Source organism: Platichthys flesus, chromosome 18, assembly GCF_949316205.1.
Source record: "Platichthys flesus chromosome 18, fPlaFle2.1, whole genome shotgun sequence".
Taxonomy (NCBI): Eukaryota; Metazoa; Chordata; class Actinopteri; order Pleuronectiformes; family Pleuronectidae; genus Platichthys; species Platichthys flesus.
In genome coordinates this window covers 8,562,264-8,579,914 of record NC_084962.1, presented here as the reverse complement: position 1 = coordinate 8,579,914, position 17,651 = coordinate 8,562,264, and the positions used below count along the sequence as shown (strand labels likewise).

Here is a 17,651-nt window from a genome sequence, read left to right as displayed (position 1 = left end):
TGTCAGTAAATCAAAGCGCCGACCCACCTTCTTGATACTGTTGCTGAGTTCCCGTGGTTTCTTCGTGCTGACAGCGTTACCCTGGGGGACACTGTTTGCTACTTTCTCACTCGTTGCCTCCGAATTCAAATTCAAATCTTTCTCCTCAGCATCTTTTTCTCCTGCACACAAATAAACATTTATATTAGAGCACATCTCTCCAATTATATCTCCATTACGTGATGCATTCAGTCGTGATACTAAACACTACTTTACAGTGCAGTGTATTGTGGTGTATTGATGAAGCTTTTTGAAATGTTTTATTTGACAACAATATTTGCAGAATGTATATAAAATCGAATTAAGATATTTAAATAGTGTTTGCCAATTATTGTGATTCTCTTAATGTATCAATCACTTCCTCTTCTACACTATACTACTACAGCTGTGTGAGCCACTCCGCCACACACTATGCTACGTAGTGTTTAAAACAACTGACCGTTCTCTGTTTCTTCTTCATTCTCCTCTCCCATGATGATGGCTGGGGTGTTGGTCTCACCGGCCTCCATGTGTTTCTTGAAGGCCTCCAGCTGCTCTGTAGTCCAAATGAACACACATGTTACAAAACAAGATGACATGCAGGTCATGAACTGATCCAATTATTCCCTGAGACGACTTGTGTACGCACTCTGTTCCACTTCAGGTTTCAAGCGCTTGTTTTTGATGAGGATTTTACGTTTGAGGTCGTTCGGAGAGGGCAAGGGGCGCCCAGATTCAATCTGTCAAAGAGAACACAGACATCTATTTAAATATGTCATCCTCATCATCCTTAAATAATCTATCGTCATAAAATTACTATTTATCGAAATGAGCGTATTCACCGGAAAATTATCCAGAGGCAGTTTGAGAAGGAAGTCGCCAAAGATCTCATCACAATATTTGGCCATCTTGTACTGCTGTGGTTTACTGATCACACACACACACACATAATTAATTGTGTCCATGTTCTGTATAATGTATCAAGCACTATTGCAAATAATCATACAAGCAAAATCATACAGTACCACTTGCTTATGACTGAATTGTACATTTACCAGCAATGATTTTCAAAGGACAAAATAACTGGGTAATCCGAAGTGACAAATGCCGTATCTTTGATCGCTTGGATAACATCCTGTTGGAAGAGAGAAAAAAGAAAAGCATTAGGAAGGAAGAAGCCATGATTAACGCACAACCATTCTTTCAACACTAGGGGGCAGGCACACATAGAAAAACTCTTGAAGATGTTGCAGGAAATGGCTCAGCAGGTCCTGTCCTGTGGTGCGTGTGTGTGTGTGTGTGTGTGTGGTTGAGGGGCTGTGTTCACCTTAAACAAGATATCTGTGCACATGGCCTTTCCATGAGTGATGATTGGCTCCTGGTCCTCTCCTTTCCCATCCCAGCAGTCCAGCTCTACACACCTGACATCATGAAGAGCACCAACCAATGAACATGCATCGTTACATACAACCCTCACTTATCCAAGGGGCTGTGTGTTTCTCCACCATCTACCTGCATCCTGACAGGAGAACCTGGCGATACATCTCCACGGAGGACTTCCCTCCAAACTGTCGGCCCGTCAGGTAGGTGTTGTGGGAGGAGCTGATAAAGTAATGGGCCAGCGAGTGGTCCATCTCCTGATACAACTCCAGCTTGTCCAAGAAAACTGGAGCGTTTTCATCTGACATCAGGTACCGACAGAAGCCGTCACTGGACATCTGACCTGGAAAAGAGAGGACAAGAGGTCGTCTCTGTTTCATGTGAGAATACTCAGCTAGATGATGCAGTTGTTAGAGACTCCTTATAAAAGGAAACAGTTGGATATATTTTTCACCGTGGCAGTGGTTAAACTAAAACTTGCTCAATTGTATTTAATGACTATAGTTGTACTTTTATATATCATTGTTAATGGCAATTTAAAAATGTCACAGTATAAAGATCATGTTTGAAGAAGAATCTTTTTCCAGCCACATTATCGTGCTTGCTCAGAAATAATCTACAATACAAGTAATATAATAAAAAGAACTGAACAATCAGCACAACTATTCACATAATATATTTGTATTGTATCATCCAACTCTGACTTCTGCATGTAGATGTGCTCTGATGCACTTATTGTGAACTCTATGAATGACGAAATAAAACATGATCTAGCTTCATCATTCTCTGCAGGAAGAGATGGAGAAACTCATCTCAGACTTAAACTGTCTCTAACAGGCCCTTGGATTACACATGTAAAACCCAGGAGTCTGGTCGAATCTTCACATTTGCATGTTAACAGATTGTAATGAAAAGAAATGCTGTCGAAGTTTCCTGCCACAGAAAATCAGCTGCTCTGTGTCAAAGGTACGTGGAGTTGATTTAGAAACACCTGCTGCTGTGTGAATAAGAAATGAGCTGAATGACAAAGATGCATTTTACTGCATCAACTAAATATTACAGCAGAGAATTATGTCCATTAATTGGTGCGACATACTGCAATGTCAAAGTCACACAGGCAGGTGGCAGCAAAGCCTTCTCTATCCACCTGCCTTCTGTTTCCCTCCCTCCAGCCTTTTACCTTTCTTCTTCAGGTCGTCATCTCGCTCGTATTTGTCAATGATCTGCATGGCTCGCTTATGGTCGTAGAACGGGAACAGAATCTCATTTAACCGGGGGTCGCGCTGGTTCTGCAGAGCAGCACACACACCACACACAGACAGTCATCCACACTGACAGTTATTTCCAAACACTAACTGAATTTCAGACACTGACACAGAACAGGGGTCAGTTTAATGTAACATGGGACAAAGTGCTTACAGCGTTCCTCCTTATTTAGACGAATATAATTGTTTTTAATAGTTTACTAAATGTGACATACAGAAAGCTACTTTTGGGTTAGACAAGACGTAACAAACAAAACTTCAATGTGAGATATTCACAGGGAGCTGAGCCAAACTGACAGGTGCAGTGGTTGGTTTACAAGGGAGGGAGTCAAACATGGAGGGGTTCATGTCAGCTCTATAGAAGCAACACATCAGCATTAGGAAAAATAAATTCAGCGGCCCACAGTGTTAGCCAGGTGGGAGTTCATCTAACCAAAGCTGAGGGTCTACTGGCGGCACCGGAGCGTGAGCAACATGACTGGTCATGAAGCGGCACACACGGGACTGCACAGCGAAGCCACTAAGCAGGTATTCAGCCACAGACAGCACGGCCATGCGCCACAGACAGACAGCGGGAAGCAAGACGAGCCGAGCGGGAAGCAACAGGATGGAAACCTCTACCCTTCCGTTGCCATGGCAACACCAATCAGACACAGGCTAGGCAAGCCGCGGCGGCGATGGAAGATGGGGGGGGGGGGGGGGCGGCGTGCAGGAGAGGGCAGCGGGTTGAAGTTGCCCTCGCAGGGCTCACTGGAAGTGAAAAAATGTTGTCCCACATCCCATTAACGGAGTTCAAATGAGGGCCGGCTGACGTCCAGTCCGAGCTGGAGGGCAACTTCCACCGAGAGCAGGGGAGGGGGCGGGGGGGTGAAGCAGGGGAGTCGCAGAGAGGGGCGCAGGCAAACCACACACACACAGACGTTAATGAATGATAAAGAGCTTACTTCATTCAGAAAGCTGACTAACTGTTCTACAGTTAAATAATCAGTTTTGTTCCCATTGCTGCAAAGGAATTAATTAGAAGAAGAAAAAAAACAAAATGTTATGCTTCTTTAAAAAGACAAGTCATTCACACAGTCAGTTAAAATGAGAAAGAGGGTCAGTCTTCAATGTTACACTTTTAGTCACAACATGTTAATCCCGGCTCGGTTCTAACGGCTGTCATTAGGTGGAGCCGTGGAAGCAGGTTAGGCTGTCCAGACGTAGTTAGTGCAGCGGCCGCAGAAACAGCTCTCCTGATTATTTCCAACAAGATGCACTTTCTCACACTTGAACAGTGGTTATCATTGTTCTGTTCAGCCACATGGTCACATGGGTGCCGGGCAATGCAAGGGCAGCACTGTCACTTGGTTATTTTGGAAGATTTATTATATTTCAGGTGTAACAATCAGTCATTATTAAAAGCATGCAGGCAGGTTATCAAGGGAGACTCACATTTTCTTGAAGAGATCTTCGATGTCGGTGCGAGGGCAGATCTTCTGTGTGAGCGCGTAGAAAATGTCATAAGTGAAATCTACTGGTTCAATCTCATCGTTCTGGGGAAGGGAAATGAGACGGCTGTTAGCTTTTCACTGACACATACAGTATAGATCCATCTGATCATTACAGTGGGCCATCAGGGTTGCTGACCTTTCCACTGGGAAGGCCCAGGTCCTTCAGAGCCTGGAAAATCCCTTTCTCCGTCTTCCCTGATGCGAATGTGCGTGTAATGCTAGGAAAGACGAGCAGGGAATAGGTTTGAGTTCAAAGAGCTGAATATAATGAGTTATACTACAATTACATCAATTGATATTGTTTAAACTAATCTGCCACAATGTTCTCTTACCCTCTCACAGGAATCTTCCCATTCACGTTGGTCGAGAAGCACATTCTCATCCAACTAGAGGAGAGGAGGAACTTGGATTTACAGACAAACTGAACTCAACACTGTTTATCACACTTTCACCAACGCAGAGTGAGGCTAAATAAAGACGTGGGGAAAGTGGGCAGCAGGAGGCACTTACTGTTTCTTGAGGCAGGTCATTGGACAGACGTTGTTGGCCTTAAAGTTGTGAATCACAGACCTCAAACCCTCGATCCACTTCTGCAAAACAAACAAGCAAAAGTATTTAGGACACACACACACACACATACACACGCACACACTTATCTAACACACACTAACCAGCAGAAGCCCAGATATATACGCAGCAGCTGAGAGGGCATCAAGAGGTGTGTATGTGTTTAGAGGTCTGTCTTTGGGGAAATAAACAAAAGCAAACTAATTGCCCTTTTATTCACACACAAAGGCGTGTGTTTTGACAGATCCACTGGGTACAGGTACATACACACACGTGGAAGTACACACACGCGGTGAAAAAACACAGTGAGCCGTTTCAGGGCCACACGCAGTGACAGTAAACAAATAGCTAGAGAAGGCCGCGTAGCATTCTCATGGAAAACCCTCCTGACTGCATCCACACAAACACTGATGTTTTTGACCCTTCTGGTTTCCCGTCACTGCTTCACATTCTCCGTCTTTTGTGCTCCGACTCTCCTCTGAACAAGTTATTGATGGCGTCATTATAAACGCAGAGATAACATAGGCACGTGCAGCAGTCGGGAGGCTGTGTGGGTATGTGGTGTCCATGAAGCCGTGTGTAAGCATTGGTGTGAGTGTGTGTCTGCTGATTTAAATAACTGTCATTTCCTGGGGTCTGATACTTAGGGCCGTCTGTGTGTGTGTGTGTGCTTGAGTGTGTGTGAGAGAGAGAGCAGGGGAAGGGGACAGAAATAGCAGGAATTAATGTGTTTTAAACTGTGGGGGATGAGGGCGTGTACCTGGATCTCTGTGCCCGTGAGTGTGTGCCAGGCCCCCCCATATCTCTGGCAGCCCTGTGGCACTGAGCTCTCCGGAGTGTAAACATCATTTGTAACACCCATCACCACAAAAACACCCTCTCCTGGAAACTGCATCAACACAAACACTGTGGTGATCCACAGAGCTGTGCTGGCTCCCAGCAGCCTGTTTCAAACTGGTTTCAAACTGGTTTCTTTTAATCCCTGGAGACATGAATATTTTCTGGACTTTCAGTTATACCAAAGTTAGATTTATGCCCCCCCATTGCATCCTGTTTGATGTCACCAATGCACTGACAACTGAGGCGCTCTCTCTCCCCCACAGTGTCTGCTATGTTAGCAAGTTCTCTTGCACGTAGTCTCGTTTCCATCAGCACCAAGCACTGAAAACAACAGATTAAGAACAGATGCTTTGATAGGCTGGAGTTGACGTGGACAGGGAGAGAGGGCGAGGAAGACATGCAGCAAAGGTTTTGGACGTGAACCAGCAGCAAGTGCAGAAGGACTCTGTGCATCGCCTATATATTCATCAGAAACTCTTTGTATGTCATTTATCTCTCTATCCATCTCTCCCTCCATCCATCTGATGGTAGACGACCCTGAGGTTGAGAAAAAGTGCGCTGACCCAAACTTGTTAAAGTGCTTTTTCTTGTTTTGGCTTAGAGTCTTTCAGTGATCGCCAGGTCTTTGGGCCACAGTGGATTTATCACAAATAGAAGATAGGGCAGATGACTTTTACGGGTTTTTCCTCCAAAATTTCCTTTGCCTTGAAGCTGAGTCTCTAACCTTTGCAGCCAGTGAAAGGGTGGATATATTGTTCGGGTCTTTTTATTCTCGAAAACAACAAAAATAACATTAAATCAATCAATGGGTCACACTATTGGACTGGGAGCCATTTTCCACAGTTACAATAAACGTGGGCACTGCAGCTTATTTGGAGTCAGGCCCCTAAACACTGTCAAGCTGCCATAAACACACCCCAGTGCACCAAAGGGATATAAACGTGCAGCTAAAAATAGTCCTGTACACACGAGTACTGTTCTATAAGAGTTATAGTGCTCAGCTTTTTGAGGAAACCCTTTCAGAAAATGAGGATTTTTTATTTGTGACTCATATTAAAAGACTAATGTCTTTAAAGGGCTTTAGAGACAGACACAAGGTTAGACCACCGAGGACTGTTATCCATTTCTATTTCTTCTATTTCTGTTTGTTGATAAGATTGAAAATGTAGAATAACAGAGCTGTAAAAAACACCCAACTTGAATTATCTTAGTATAAAGACCGACCAATATAGGTTTTGTTTTTGTGACTTAGTTGGTTTCTGACTTGTCTATATTTTCGGTGTAATGGTTGCTATGGGCTTTTAGCCGAGTTTCTAGCGAGATAAATCATATCCATATTAACAAAACACATATTTATTTTTCAATAAAAGATATAAAAATAATATATTTGAAAAATATATGAAAATAATCAACTTCTTTGCCTTTTTTATTCTGCATAATTTAGTTTTTTATATCATCAAATATTTGCAACATAAACACAGACACAACTATGTTGGTGATTTGACACTCACAACGATTCGCTGTCTTTCACGTCTGGTGTTTGTTTATACAGCTTTGTGTACTAATTCTGTCAGAGGTCACATCGACAGGTTTCTGTAAATCAATTCAGGTCCAGAAAACCGAAGTGCAGTCTAAACCATCTCCTGTGTGTTATCAGTGTCTCAGTTTGCGAGTGGGGATCTGCAACACTGATGTCAGCTGATTAGAGCGAAAGAATAAGAGAGAGAGATGTTGGATGACTAGGTGAAAGAGAGAGAGAGTGTCAGGGGAATGGGTGTTATCCATCTGTCTGAGCCAAAAACAGAAAGGAGGAGACGAGTGAGAAAGTGGTTTCTGTACTTAATCAGCCTGATTTCTCCCAGAGCTTTTTCCTTGATGAGTGGGTAGAAGACGAGGGAAAGAAGAGAGAAATAAAAGAGGGCGAGGGGACAGTTCAGGAGAGACAAAAAAGATCAGAAAGTAACAGCCAAAGCAGGGGAGCGAGGAGAGAGATGGAGTGAGAGGAAAAGATGAGTCATTCTAAAAGTGTCTATTTATCCAAAGTCAGTTCTGCCTTACGTGGGAGTCGCCATATAAACCATTCACCTACCAATTTGCCTTTGTTTCCAATTAAATTTGTGCCGGGTCAGGGTGTTCTCTAAACCTCTGAATTCCATACTGTGGAAATGTTGAATGGTTTCGGGGGGTATGACACAGTGGCTTTGTTTTCCAACCGTCTGGGACGTACGACTAAAGCTGCTTCCAGACACGCATTGAACTCCAGACATTTTCCAAAGGCGTTTTAATTTGAGAACTCAAATGTGTGAGTCAGTTGCTCTGGACAGTTTCCAGAAACTCTCCTGCCAGCCTCCTACGGAATTGTCCGAAACCAGCCAATGTGAGAATACAGCAGGAAACACAGCCACGTAACGGATGCGACTCTGGAAGAATGAATATGTCTCAGGATGAAAAAGATTTGGCTGAGCTGTTAACAATAAAGGAGATTTCCTCAGTAATTATGCATCCCGTCCTGCCTCCTTCATACTCAAGATGCCATCCCCTGCTGAATGTTTCTGCCATTTCCTGTTGGTGTGAACACATCTGACCCGGACAACCACCTGCTGCGTTCTTCATATGTGAAAGGAAAGAGCTCATGTCTGAATGCAGCTTAAATATAATGAGTGAGTGAGTGAGTAAATATACATTAGTTCATTAATCACATGGCCTGGGCAATAAGCTGTGGAGATGTGGAGGATGCATGTCTTTACCCTGGCTGTGTCTGGGCTCTCTGCCACCATGAACATGAAGTTCAGGTTGACCAGGTCTGTGCCGCTGCAGATGCAGATGATGCAACCCTCCAAGTCGGCCTCCGTCTTTCCAATGGCCTCGAAAGACGTCAAGATCTTCGGGTCCTGAGAAAGTAGGAGAAGAGGGAAAAGGGTAATTCAGTTTCAGGAGGAAGACGGATTTCGTCAAGCTGTGGTTGGGGCATGTTTTTCAGATTGTCAAATAATCCATAACTTTAAGAGTCAGCAGAGGGAAAATTTAATAAGATCTCAGAGGGCATTCGGATATAACTGCAGTAAAACAATCACTGACAAGAAAGCACAAAGGGAGGGAAGCTTAGGGAGAAAGATGTAGAAAAGTGAATTGCGGCTGTGGGGCGACGCCACCAGATAAAAAAGTTTGTGTGTTGCTCAGGACACGTGAAGCTCCATGTCAGCTATAGACTGATATAATGCACATCATCATCATCATCGAACAAATTAGATAACTCAACTAAAAACAAATCTCAGCTTCAAAAACTCATTTAGGTTATTGAGGTGTTCAGCTGAGTCGCTTCACCTCAGGCAGAGAAAAGAGCTGAGCGCTGCACAAGATGTTTTACATTTAGAAAATCATTGGAATCACAACAACCTGTGCTAATTGCTAATGCCTGTTAAAGACATGACATTTCAGACATTTAAAGCGTTGGATTTCCCCGGATTATCCTCCTCAGAATCTGTACTTCTCACCACGGCCCCGTCTGAAATAGAAAATCCATGACAACACTCACACCATCAAAAACACAGCACGATTCCTCCCTCTCATCTTTTCAATTAGGTTTCAGCCTGCCGCTATCGTCACCCTGCAGACAGTAACGTATTTTGGTTATACAATTTAATTAACAGGCAACAGGCTTGGGTGCTTTTAAAACCCCAGCCAGCAATTATCCGAAGCCATTCATCTTTCTCTTGCTCATTGGATTATGTGAAACTGCTGCCTGAGCTGGTGTAACCGCGTTAGCCTCCGAGGAGGAGGAGGAGGAGGAGCCCCGCGAACGGACGCTTCTCACAGAGCGGCGCAGAGCATTCGATCAAACAGGACGAGCTGCTGTCAGGCCCCAGTATCTGTATACGTGTCCTTACACATGTACGTACACACGTCTACACAGAGCCACAAACAAACAGACCCCTCCTGCAGTCAACAGTACATACACTGACAGGTTGTGTACACAGCACACTCCAGTGTCTTCCGTCAGCCCTCTGACTTATCGAGGCGTCGCAGGTTTGCATTCTAATTACAAGCAGGTGTCCACAGGGGTATTTTCCTGTAACAGCTCTCATTATTCATCTGCTCCCCATGATACCTATGATATAATGTGTCACTGTCGAGGCAAAACGGGAAAAATCTATATTTAATATACAGAAAAAACAGGTAGGTAAACACACCGTGTGTGTGAGTGTGAGCGACTCAGAATCAGCTTCATAAAAGGACTGACTGGGTTCTAACAGCACTGAGAAGAAGAATAATGCAGTTTGTACTCTTTGGGTTTTCAGGTCCAGTTCCCTGTTACCTGAGGAAAAGTATTTCTGACAGAGACAAAACGTCTTGTGGCTGTGAGCATTTGATCCAATAGTGTGAACTCCTTAACCCACTGATTCTCTGACAGCCCATCATACTAGGGCTGGAAGCACATTTTTTCATTACTCCTCTCTGGGTCAAAAGCACAAACCCGAGCGGCGAGAAAAAAAAGAAAAAAAAAGAAAAAAGTTTCAGATACAACCTGCGGCTAAACCGAGCCAGGGTTGGATACATATGGATGAGTTAAATATTTCATGTTTATGTTCCTTGAGTGCCCCGGGTGAAAGTGATATTTGATGGCGAAGCTTGGCAGCGAGGAGTCGGCGGAGAGTCCCAGATCAGTCTGTCGATTTATGCATCACACTGCTGAAGCCTTGGCTAATTAAAGCATAAATTCCACCATTGACGTTTGGGTCTCCCTAGATTCCACCAGGCCTGACGGCGCGGGAGCAAGAGACTGAATGCTCTGAATGGGGGGGGGGACAGCATTTCTGTTTTGGAGGCAGAAGCGATGGAAACTGTTTATTTCCTGAGGTCTCACCTTCGGGACGGCACCGACTCGGATACTGTTGATGAGCGAACACTCGAGCACCTGGCCTTCCTGCAGGAGAGAAACACAGATGGAGAGAACGAGGGGCAGTGGAAAAAGGAGGGATGACAGCAGGTAAGAGGGGAGAGAGGGAGGAGGAGAATATTACAAAAACAAAGCAGATGGATTACAGTGGGATTTGTGATTATTTCTGCTATTACTTCTGCACCACAACTTCTCAGCATCTATCTCTAAGTAATTCTTGTTGGTCAATATGACTTAGATGTGTACATATTTACTTATGATCGTGTCTATTTTGTGTAGTGGTTAAAGCAGTAATGACAATTAAAGGTTCAATATACAAGTTTGATTGGCTTGTGCTGATGGAGCCATGTCTGTACAGTCTTAATAAAAAACAATTCTTCACGACCTTGAAATGGCTTCTATGCAACTCTACATCTTTGTTTAATTTAGTATTTGCAGATCAATGAATATGGAAATAATTTTACTTGTTATGAAAAATTATTTCATAATATGAAATTATTTTAAGATTAGAGCTAGTATGAAAACACTATCTCAACCATGATGTTTCCCACATCATGAAGTTTCGACATTAACATAGTTGGCCAATGGCATTGACTGCTTATCAGTCATGATGTGTCATTTATCAAATAAAAAAGCCAAGGTTAAAAAGTTGATCTTCATTGGAGGGGGTTGAGGATTAAAAGACAAAATGTAACTTCTTAAAAGAACTGGTCTTGTCTCAAACCCTTTGTTAGATAAATGTTAAAAATGCCACTTAACCTCTAACCTGAAGTAAAATTGCAAATGAAGTGCATCGACAGAATGACACCAGTTTCTCAGTGACATATAAGTGTTGGTGTTTGATCATGTGCACTTTGCTTTTCTACACCTCTTCCCTTTGACTTTTAGATGCTATATTTTCTGTATTCTGTATTTTGGACCAAAAGCTTTCCCTTCGCGAGGCCTCCCTAGAGACAAGAGAACACACAAAATGTCAGGACGTGGAGGTGATACCTTTCCCTCGCTCTTCCAGGTGATGAAAAAGCCATACTCGTCCACCCTCATCTGACAACTGGGCTCAAAGAAGTAGGGGTCCTGCAGAGGGAAAAGAAGATTTTTATGAAACAAGGGGCTGCATCATAGGCTTTTGACATTTAATGACATTAAACAGCAAACCTTTTTCTCACACACACACACACACACAGGGCTTATGCAACCAGACTAACACATGTAACACAAATTCATTTCCACGATGCACCTGTCTGCCTGAGGACACACAAGGACTCGCTACCAAAGTACGCACAACACATTTAGTGTGTACACACACGAGTTTGCGTGCGGAGCAGATGAAACCTGCTGCTAAGGCAAACACAAAGTGAGATAAATGTGACTGCCAGGAACCAGTTAAATGCCAACATCCTCTGCCTGGAACACAGGGCTGTGCATTAGAGACAAGGGACAACCCTGAGCAGATTGTCTGTCTAGAGGATCCAGAAGTGAGCTGGTACAGTGACTGTGACGCAGCTGCACAGGCGTACGCTCTGTGTCCACCAGCTGGAATGTTTAACATGGAGCGACCACCGATTTGGTTCAACTCATCTCCAAACATCAGCCCGCCTGTCTAGCCCAAACATTTTACACTAAACTCAATCAGCTGAGATTGCACTGATAAATGATTGTGTCAATTGTGTGTATGTGTCCAGGTATAACTCATGTTGTGGGGTCAGGAATCTGTTTACAAGGTCACACTATGGACACTTGTCCACATAAGAGATAATGACAGATATGTTAAGATTAGGTTAGTTTCAGGTTTGGATAAGGGTAAGGTTAGCTTCAGGTATTTAGGTTTAAGATTAAATTAAGGTTAGGCAAATAGTAATCATAGTTGAGGTTAGATTAAGTCTCCAGGAAATCAATTTGAGTCAATATAATGTCCTCGGGAGTCAGGGAGACATGACACGGCTGTGTGTGTTTATCCAGCTACAATCACACATCTAAGAATAATAAAACATAGAGAGTGAGAAACATAGAAAATAGGAGATGGCTGCTTGGTCACTCTTACTCTAATATTAGCAATAGGGAACAGTGTGTGACACACACACACATTTTAATCTTTCAGGCTGCTGCTGCCATAAGATACACTGCTGAGAACAGGCCTAAGCTGAGCTGTTATGTGGCTGCTCTCCATACTGCGCTACCATGTCATCCAAAACCACCACGAAAACCAATAGAGCAATCCCTAAATCCAGTTAGGAAACAGTGAGGCTGGCATTAAGTGCAGCTAAAAGCTTGACTCTCTTTCATCTGAAATAAGTATGACAGAGGGTTCAGTTGCACTTTGTGAAGCAGAGTATGAAAGAGACGGTCCCAAATGAGCCCCGACTGTTAAGAACATACAGCAGGCTACTGTTACACCATCAGACGGCTTGTTCTTATAAAGCTAAAAGGTTTATGGGAACACTCAGTCCTTCCAAACGCAGAGGAACAATTCACTCAGGACCCAGCCGTCTCCCTGTGGAAGTGGACAGACACATTAAGACCCCTGGTTATGGTCCAGCTTCTTTGCGACATGTGTACATTCTTTGCTAAGTGCCCGGGAAGTGTAATTCAGTGTGTGTGTGGATGTGTGCTCTCTGTTCGTCCTCTTCTGTTGCCTCCATCTTGGAAAAGGAACAGCAAACAAAAAAACAGACTAATGGTTCATCATACTAACGAAAGTACTAAATATAACCAAAGGGAGCTAAGCAATGTTACTAAAAGGCACAACAAGTCCTTTGTTTACATTGATATGAATGACAATCAAGGAGATGTACTCAGGACACACACACATGACCTCGACAACATGAAGCCATTGGTTATCTGATGAAAAACAGGAACTATTTGTGGCTCTGATATACTGGAGCTTAACAGTGAATGACTATTCACAGTGAAAAAATGCAAGGTCACCATGTTGAGTATCCAGTTACATTATTGTTTCTTTCAGCCATTTGTCTTTAATCTTAATAAATGTTTTTATTTTGTATGTTCATCAATATGCTACATTTGTTGTACTCCCACAATGTAAGTAATGATAATATGAAAGGAGCACACTTCATGTATTAAAGGATTATGTTACTTCACAGTTCATTTCAAGGTATTAACTTTGTCCTTTTCATGACAGTAAAGAAATAAAGCTATCTACACTGTAAACACATCTAATTCATGGAGGATCTAAATCAGCAAACAAATATTGAAACAGATAATTAATACAGCCTATGTAGGATTTACAATAATATATAATATGAAGTTTTCTTGAAGTTAAATAGAAAGAAGTAAAAATATTAGAATTGTTTTCTTTCCTAGTTTTAACATTTGTGACATGATTTTCTCTGACATCATCACCTGTCAATAGGTGGCTCTTCAGTTTCCATGGAAGCCAAACATCAGCAAGATCTTAATCGATGTGGCTTGATTACTAGTAGGACACACACACAAAGCCCTCAGGCTCTTAGCACAACTTATCATTGAGAATCCGTTTGACCTCTGACCTCACTGCCAACTGACTAATCAAAGAGGAAAATCAAATATCACACTTTCACTGCTACAATACTGCAAAGGTAAAGAACATGTGAGGCCTCTCCCACAGAACTGTACAGAAATCAAGCTAAACAAACTATGCAGCCACACACACACATACACACAGACACGCGCGCACAAGCTAACAAACATGCGTACTGCCTGTCTCTACCATCTGTCACTCAGTGGGGTTTCAGTCAGTGAAGAAGGTTTTGTGGAAAAAAATCCATCCATGGTGTTTAGCATATTTTCCGGTGTGTGTGTGAGTGTGGTTGTGTGTGTGTGTGTGTGAGAGCATGTCTTTGTTTGTGGGTGGGTGGACTCTTGGCGAATGTCATTTCAATTGACTCAGATGTCCCCTGCAGGCTTCGTATTTGCCAAGCAACGGAGCGACACTTACTCACTCACTTAACCAAAAAGGGAGTTATTTTGGACAAAGATACGTTATTATGAGCTTCAAAATGATCCCTTCCACAGACAATAGTTCGAGTAAGCCTCTAAAAAGACTTAATAATCATGTAAAACATTAGTTTTAGTAAACAAAATTATTCCTGCTACTATTCCGCTAATGAAAGGATAATATCTGTTTACTGACTTTTTAAAACCATTAGGAATGAAATTTAATACCAATGTAAAGTGCGACAGATATGAAGGAATATCAGAGACCCAGAATAACTAACACTTGCCTGAAATTGAGGAGAAGGTGAAGTGGCCTAATACCACTTGAAGGACCCTGTTGTCTCTCAACCTACAGGTATTGACAGTAGGTATTCTATAGACTTTTTGGAGATGAATTCTGATCAAGGTATTTGTAGACTCAGTTATTAGTTCCATGTTGGTCATGTTTGTAGTTTTATAACAGCGTGCTAATATTTGTATTGTTTAGAAAGAACTACAATACGTTGAAATATTACAAACTGTGCATGCTACCAACAAAACTAACTGATTTTAAACCATATAGGAAGTAGCATTACATCCATATTAACATACTTAGACCTACAAATTAACAAACAAATTAAAATGTAATATTTGTATGTATTTATTTGTTTTTTGGGACTAAACTAGACTTTCTTAGACTTTTTAGGACCCAGAGGTACACTGTGTGAGGGTTGAGACAGGCTGCCATCATTAATTTTAACCTTTAAAGTGACTGGCACAGTTTGACCTTATTATCAGACAGGACAGTTCTATAGTCTCCTACGGATTCGCCCACAGCATTTGTGTGGGAGAATTATGGCTCTGAGAGCTCAACACCACAACTGAGAACACATATACAAATAGACCAGACACAGGCAAATGAAAATTCAATCTGACAACACATCCAATGTAAATACACACAACAAAACCAAATACACAAACATGCTAAAAATAGTCAAAGCACAAACAAGTGCAGCAATGTGCTGTGAGTGCTAGACGACAAAGTAATGTGTTTTTGAGGCCAGAAGAAACGTGACAATGCTGAATGGTTCTTACATTTTAGCTAATTTTCCAACACCCAACATGTCAGAGTCAGTTCATCAGTTTTTGTGTTCCCTGGTTACATCCTACGTGCATCATGTTTCTCTATTTTGTTGTATTGTGATTATTTGTGTTGCAACAACTAACTTTCTACTATCGAGGAGGAACAACTCTTGGCCTTATTTATTTCTTGAAACCAATCAGATTCATCTTATGCTGTGCTAAGCTCAGGATGTAGCAAATGTGCACTTGCAAGGTAGATGTCAGGGAGGGACCTGTTTTACTTTAGAACTGTGGGAAAGTGTTGGCACACACAATAATTATGATAAAGTAGCAAAGAAAACACAAAAACTTGTATTTAGATTTGTTTGATTGCAATCACCAATTTCCTACAAAACTCAAAAGGGTGATAGTCTCGCAGCGGAGAGGATTGGCAGGCTTTATAGCAGTCCTGACCCTGTCCCGTCCAAGCCTGGCTCGCTTCACAGCAGCAGCACACAGAGGACTCACTTCAGAAGCATGCTGGCCCAGTTTCACGGCTCACTTCGACATCGCTGAGGAATTGATGCCGATGTTTTTGGCCACCGGCATTTCAAGTTTCCTTCTCTGCCTGAGAGGGATGCACCTCCCCTCGATGATGCCAGTATAAACAGGGAGCAATGAGGGGATTTCCTGATGCGCGCAAGCGTTTGTGTACGTACACATGTGTGTGCGAGCGTGCGTGTGTGACACACTTTAGCTTGCCCGGCTCATCTCCTCACTCAGTGTCCTGATTAAGTTAGTCAGAGGAAACGTGGGCAAAAAGACAGGAGGATATAGATGGGGTCATATATACATACGGACTTAGAGCAGATATTTGCTGTTAATGATACAGATTTGTCTAAATAGATTTTAATTGTATTGGTACGGAACAGATTGACGAGCAATGATTCAATGTTTAAAAAATCTGATATGTTCCCCTTATAATTTGTAGCTTAGATTTTTTATGTATGGTTTTATGTATCTATATTTTTATTGTGATGAATGGTCTTTGTAAAAACAAGGACGACGCACTCACACAGACAATCTTAACAGTGTGATGATCAAAAAAAGCTCAGTGGATGTGTAGCAGACATGCAGTCGCCATGGCGAGGCATCTTAATGAGGCTGATGAATGTAGCCGGCCTATAGTGCGTCGATGACAGGTTATAAAGGAGACTCCGTCCGTGTGTGCTTGTGTGTGTGTGTTAGTGTGTGTGTGTGTGTGTGTGTGCACACTAATGACTGGCCCGGGGGTGGTCATTAAAGTGAAGAATGATAGTAGGACTAATAACCTAGGTCAGTATCAACAATGCCATGGCAAACTCATGCAGCTCATAACACTGGCCAAGCATTCACGTGTTCATCAGGGATATGAAACATACATCTTCACTGCATCAGTATATGTGATAAGCTGCCATTAAAAGGTAAGAAGGCTTTATACCTCATCAAACCTGTCGAAGGAGGTGCCTTCCTGCATGAACTCGGGCAGGTGCTTCTGCCAGTTGAACACGTAGGACTTCGTCATGGCTGCTCACAAACCTGAGACCCAGAGAGGAGGGGAGGAGATGCAGAAAGAGAAACAGACAGGGTTAGTAACAGAATATCTTCAACAACCAAGACAGCGAACACACAGATGTTTCCAGGACCGAGTTTCTTTCCACGTCTGTCCCATAGTCACAAAATGCTGGATTCCTTTGGCATAGCTACTGTAAAACATTTCCCAGTCAATGAGGTGTGATGTGCAGGAGCTTTAAGTTTCAGGGTATTCATTTGAACAGGGTTATTCAACGGGAAATGAAATGGTTTAGCATTTTTCAAGAGGCGTTAACAAAAAACACATCAAACATCAATCAAATTCATAAAAGATTTATTTAAAAATCCATTTGAAAATGCACTTTAAAAGCATTCAAACAGGATGGTTCTTTTCCATTTGCATGTCACTGCTGCTTTTCCTTTTCCCATTAGCTATTTGATTTAGTTTCTCATTTAACCTCTCTGTGGTAAGTACTCACACTGTGGTACTTTACGCCGGTAAATCAAGGTTGACAATGAAAACGGGAATGACACTCAGAGAGCCCATAAACAGTCACCTTTTGAAACCACAGTTAAATTTGGATCTGCACCATATTGCACACACTCAGTAAAAACCTGTCCAATGAACTTGCCTGGTAATTTTCA

General features: G+C 42.5%; 1 protein-coding gene across 3 annotated transcripts in view; it reads right to left on the bottom strand.

Moving 5' to 3' along the window:
* The window catches only part of LOC133973333 (1-phosphatidylinositol 4,5-bisphosphate phosphodiesterase beta-4-like), a 64,464-nt gene that overhangs the window by 15,914 nt on the left and 30,899 nt on the right, over nt 1–17,651 (bottom strand). For all 3 annotated transcript variants that reach the window (XM_062411107.1, XM_062411109.1, XM_062411108.1), the window contains exons 4-20: nt 16,915–17,012; nt 11,454–11,534; nt 10,428–10,487; nt 8,311–8,454; nt 4,667–4,746; nt 4,489–4,542; nt 4,293–4,374; nt 4,098–4,198; nt 3,608–3,665; nt 2,579–2,687; nt 1,531–1,741; nt 1,346–1,439; nt 1,074–1,153; nt 861–945; nt 668–758; nt 479–574; nt 28–161 (exon numbers count right to left, since the gene is read on the bottom strand). In XM_062411107.1, coding sequence (XP_062267091.1) covers nt 28–161; nt 479–574; nt 668–758; nt 861–945; nt 1,074–1,153; nt 1,346–1,439; nt 1,531–1,741; nt 2,579–2,687; nt 3,608–3,665; nt 4,098–4,198; nt 4,293–4,374; nt 4,489–4,542; nt 4,667–4,746; nt 8,311–8,454; nt 10,428–10,487; nt 11,454–11,534; nt 16,915–16,998 — 1,644 coding nt within the window. In that variant the 5' untranslated portion in view covers nt 16,999–17,012. The remainder of the gene's footprint in view (nt 1–27; nt 162–478; nt 575–667; nt 759–860; nt 946–1,073; nt 1,154–1,345; nt 1,440–1,530; nt 1,742–2,578; nt 2,688–3,607; nt 3,666–4,097; nt 4,199–4,292; nt 4,375–4,488; nt 4,543–4,666; nt 4,747–8,310; nt 8,455–10,427; nt 10,488–11,453; nt 11,535–16,914; nt 17,013–17,651) is intronic.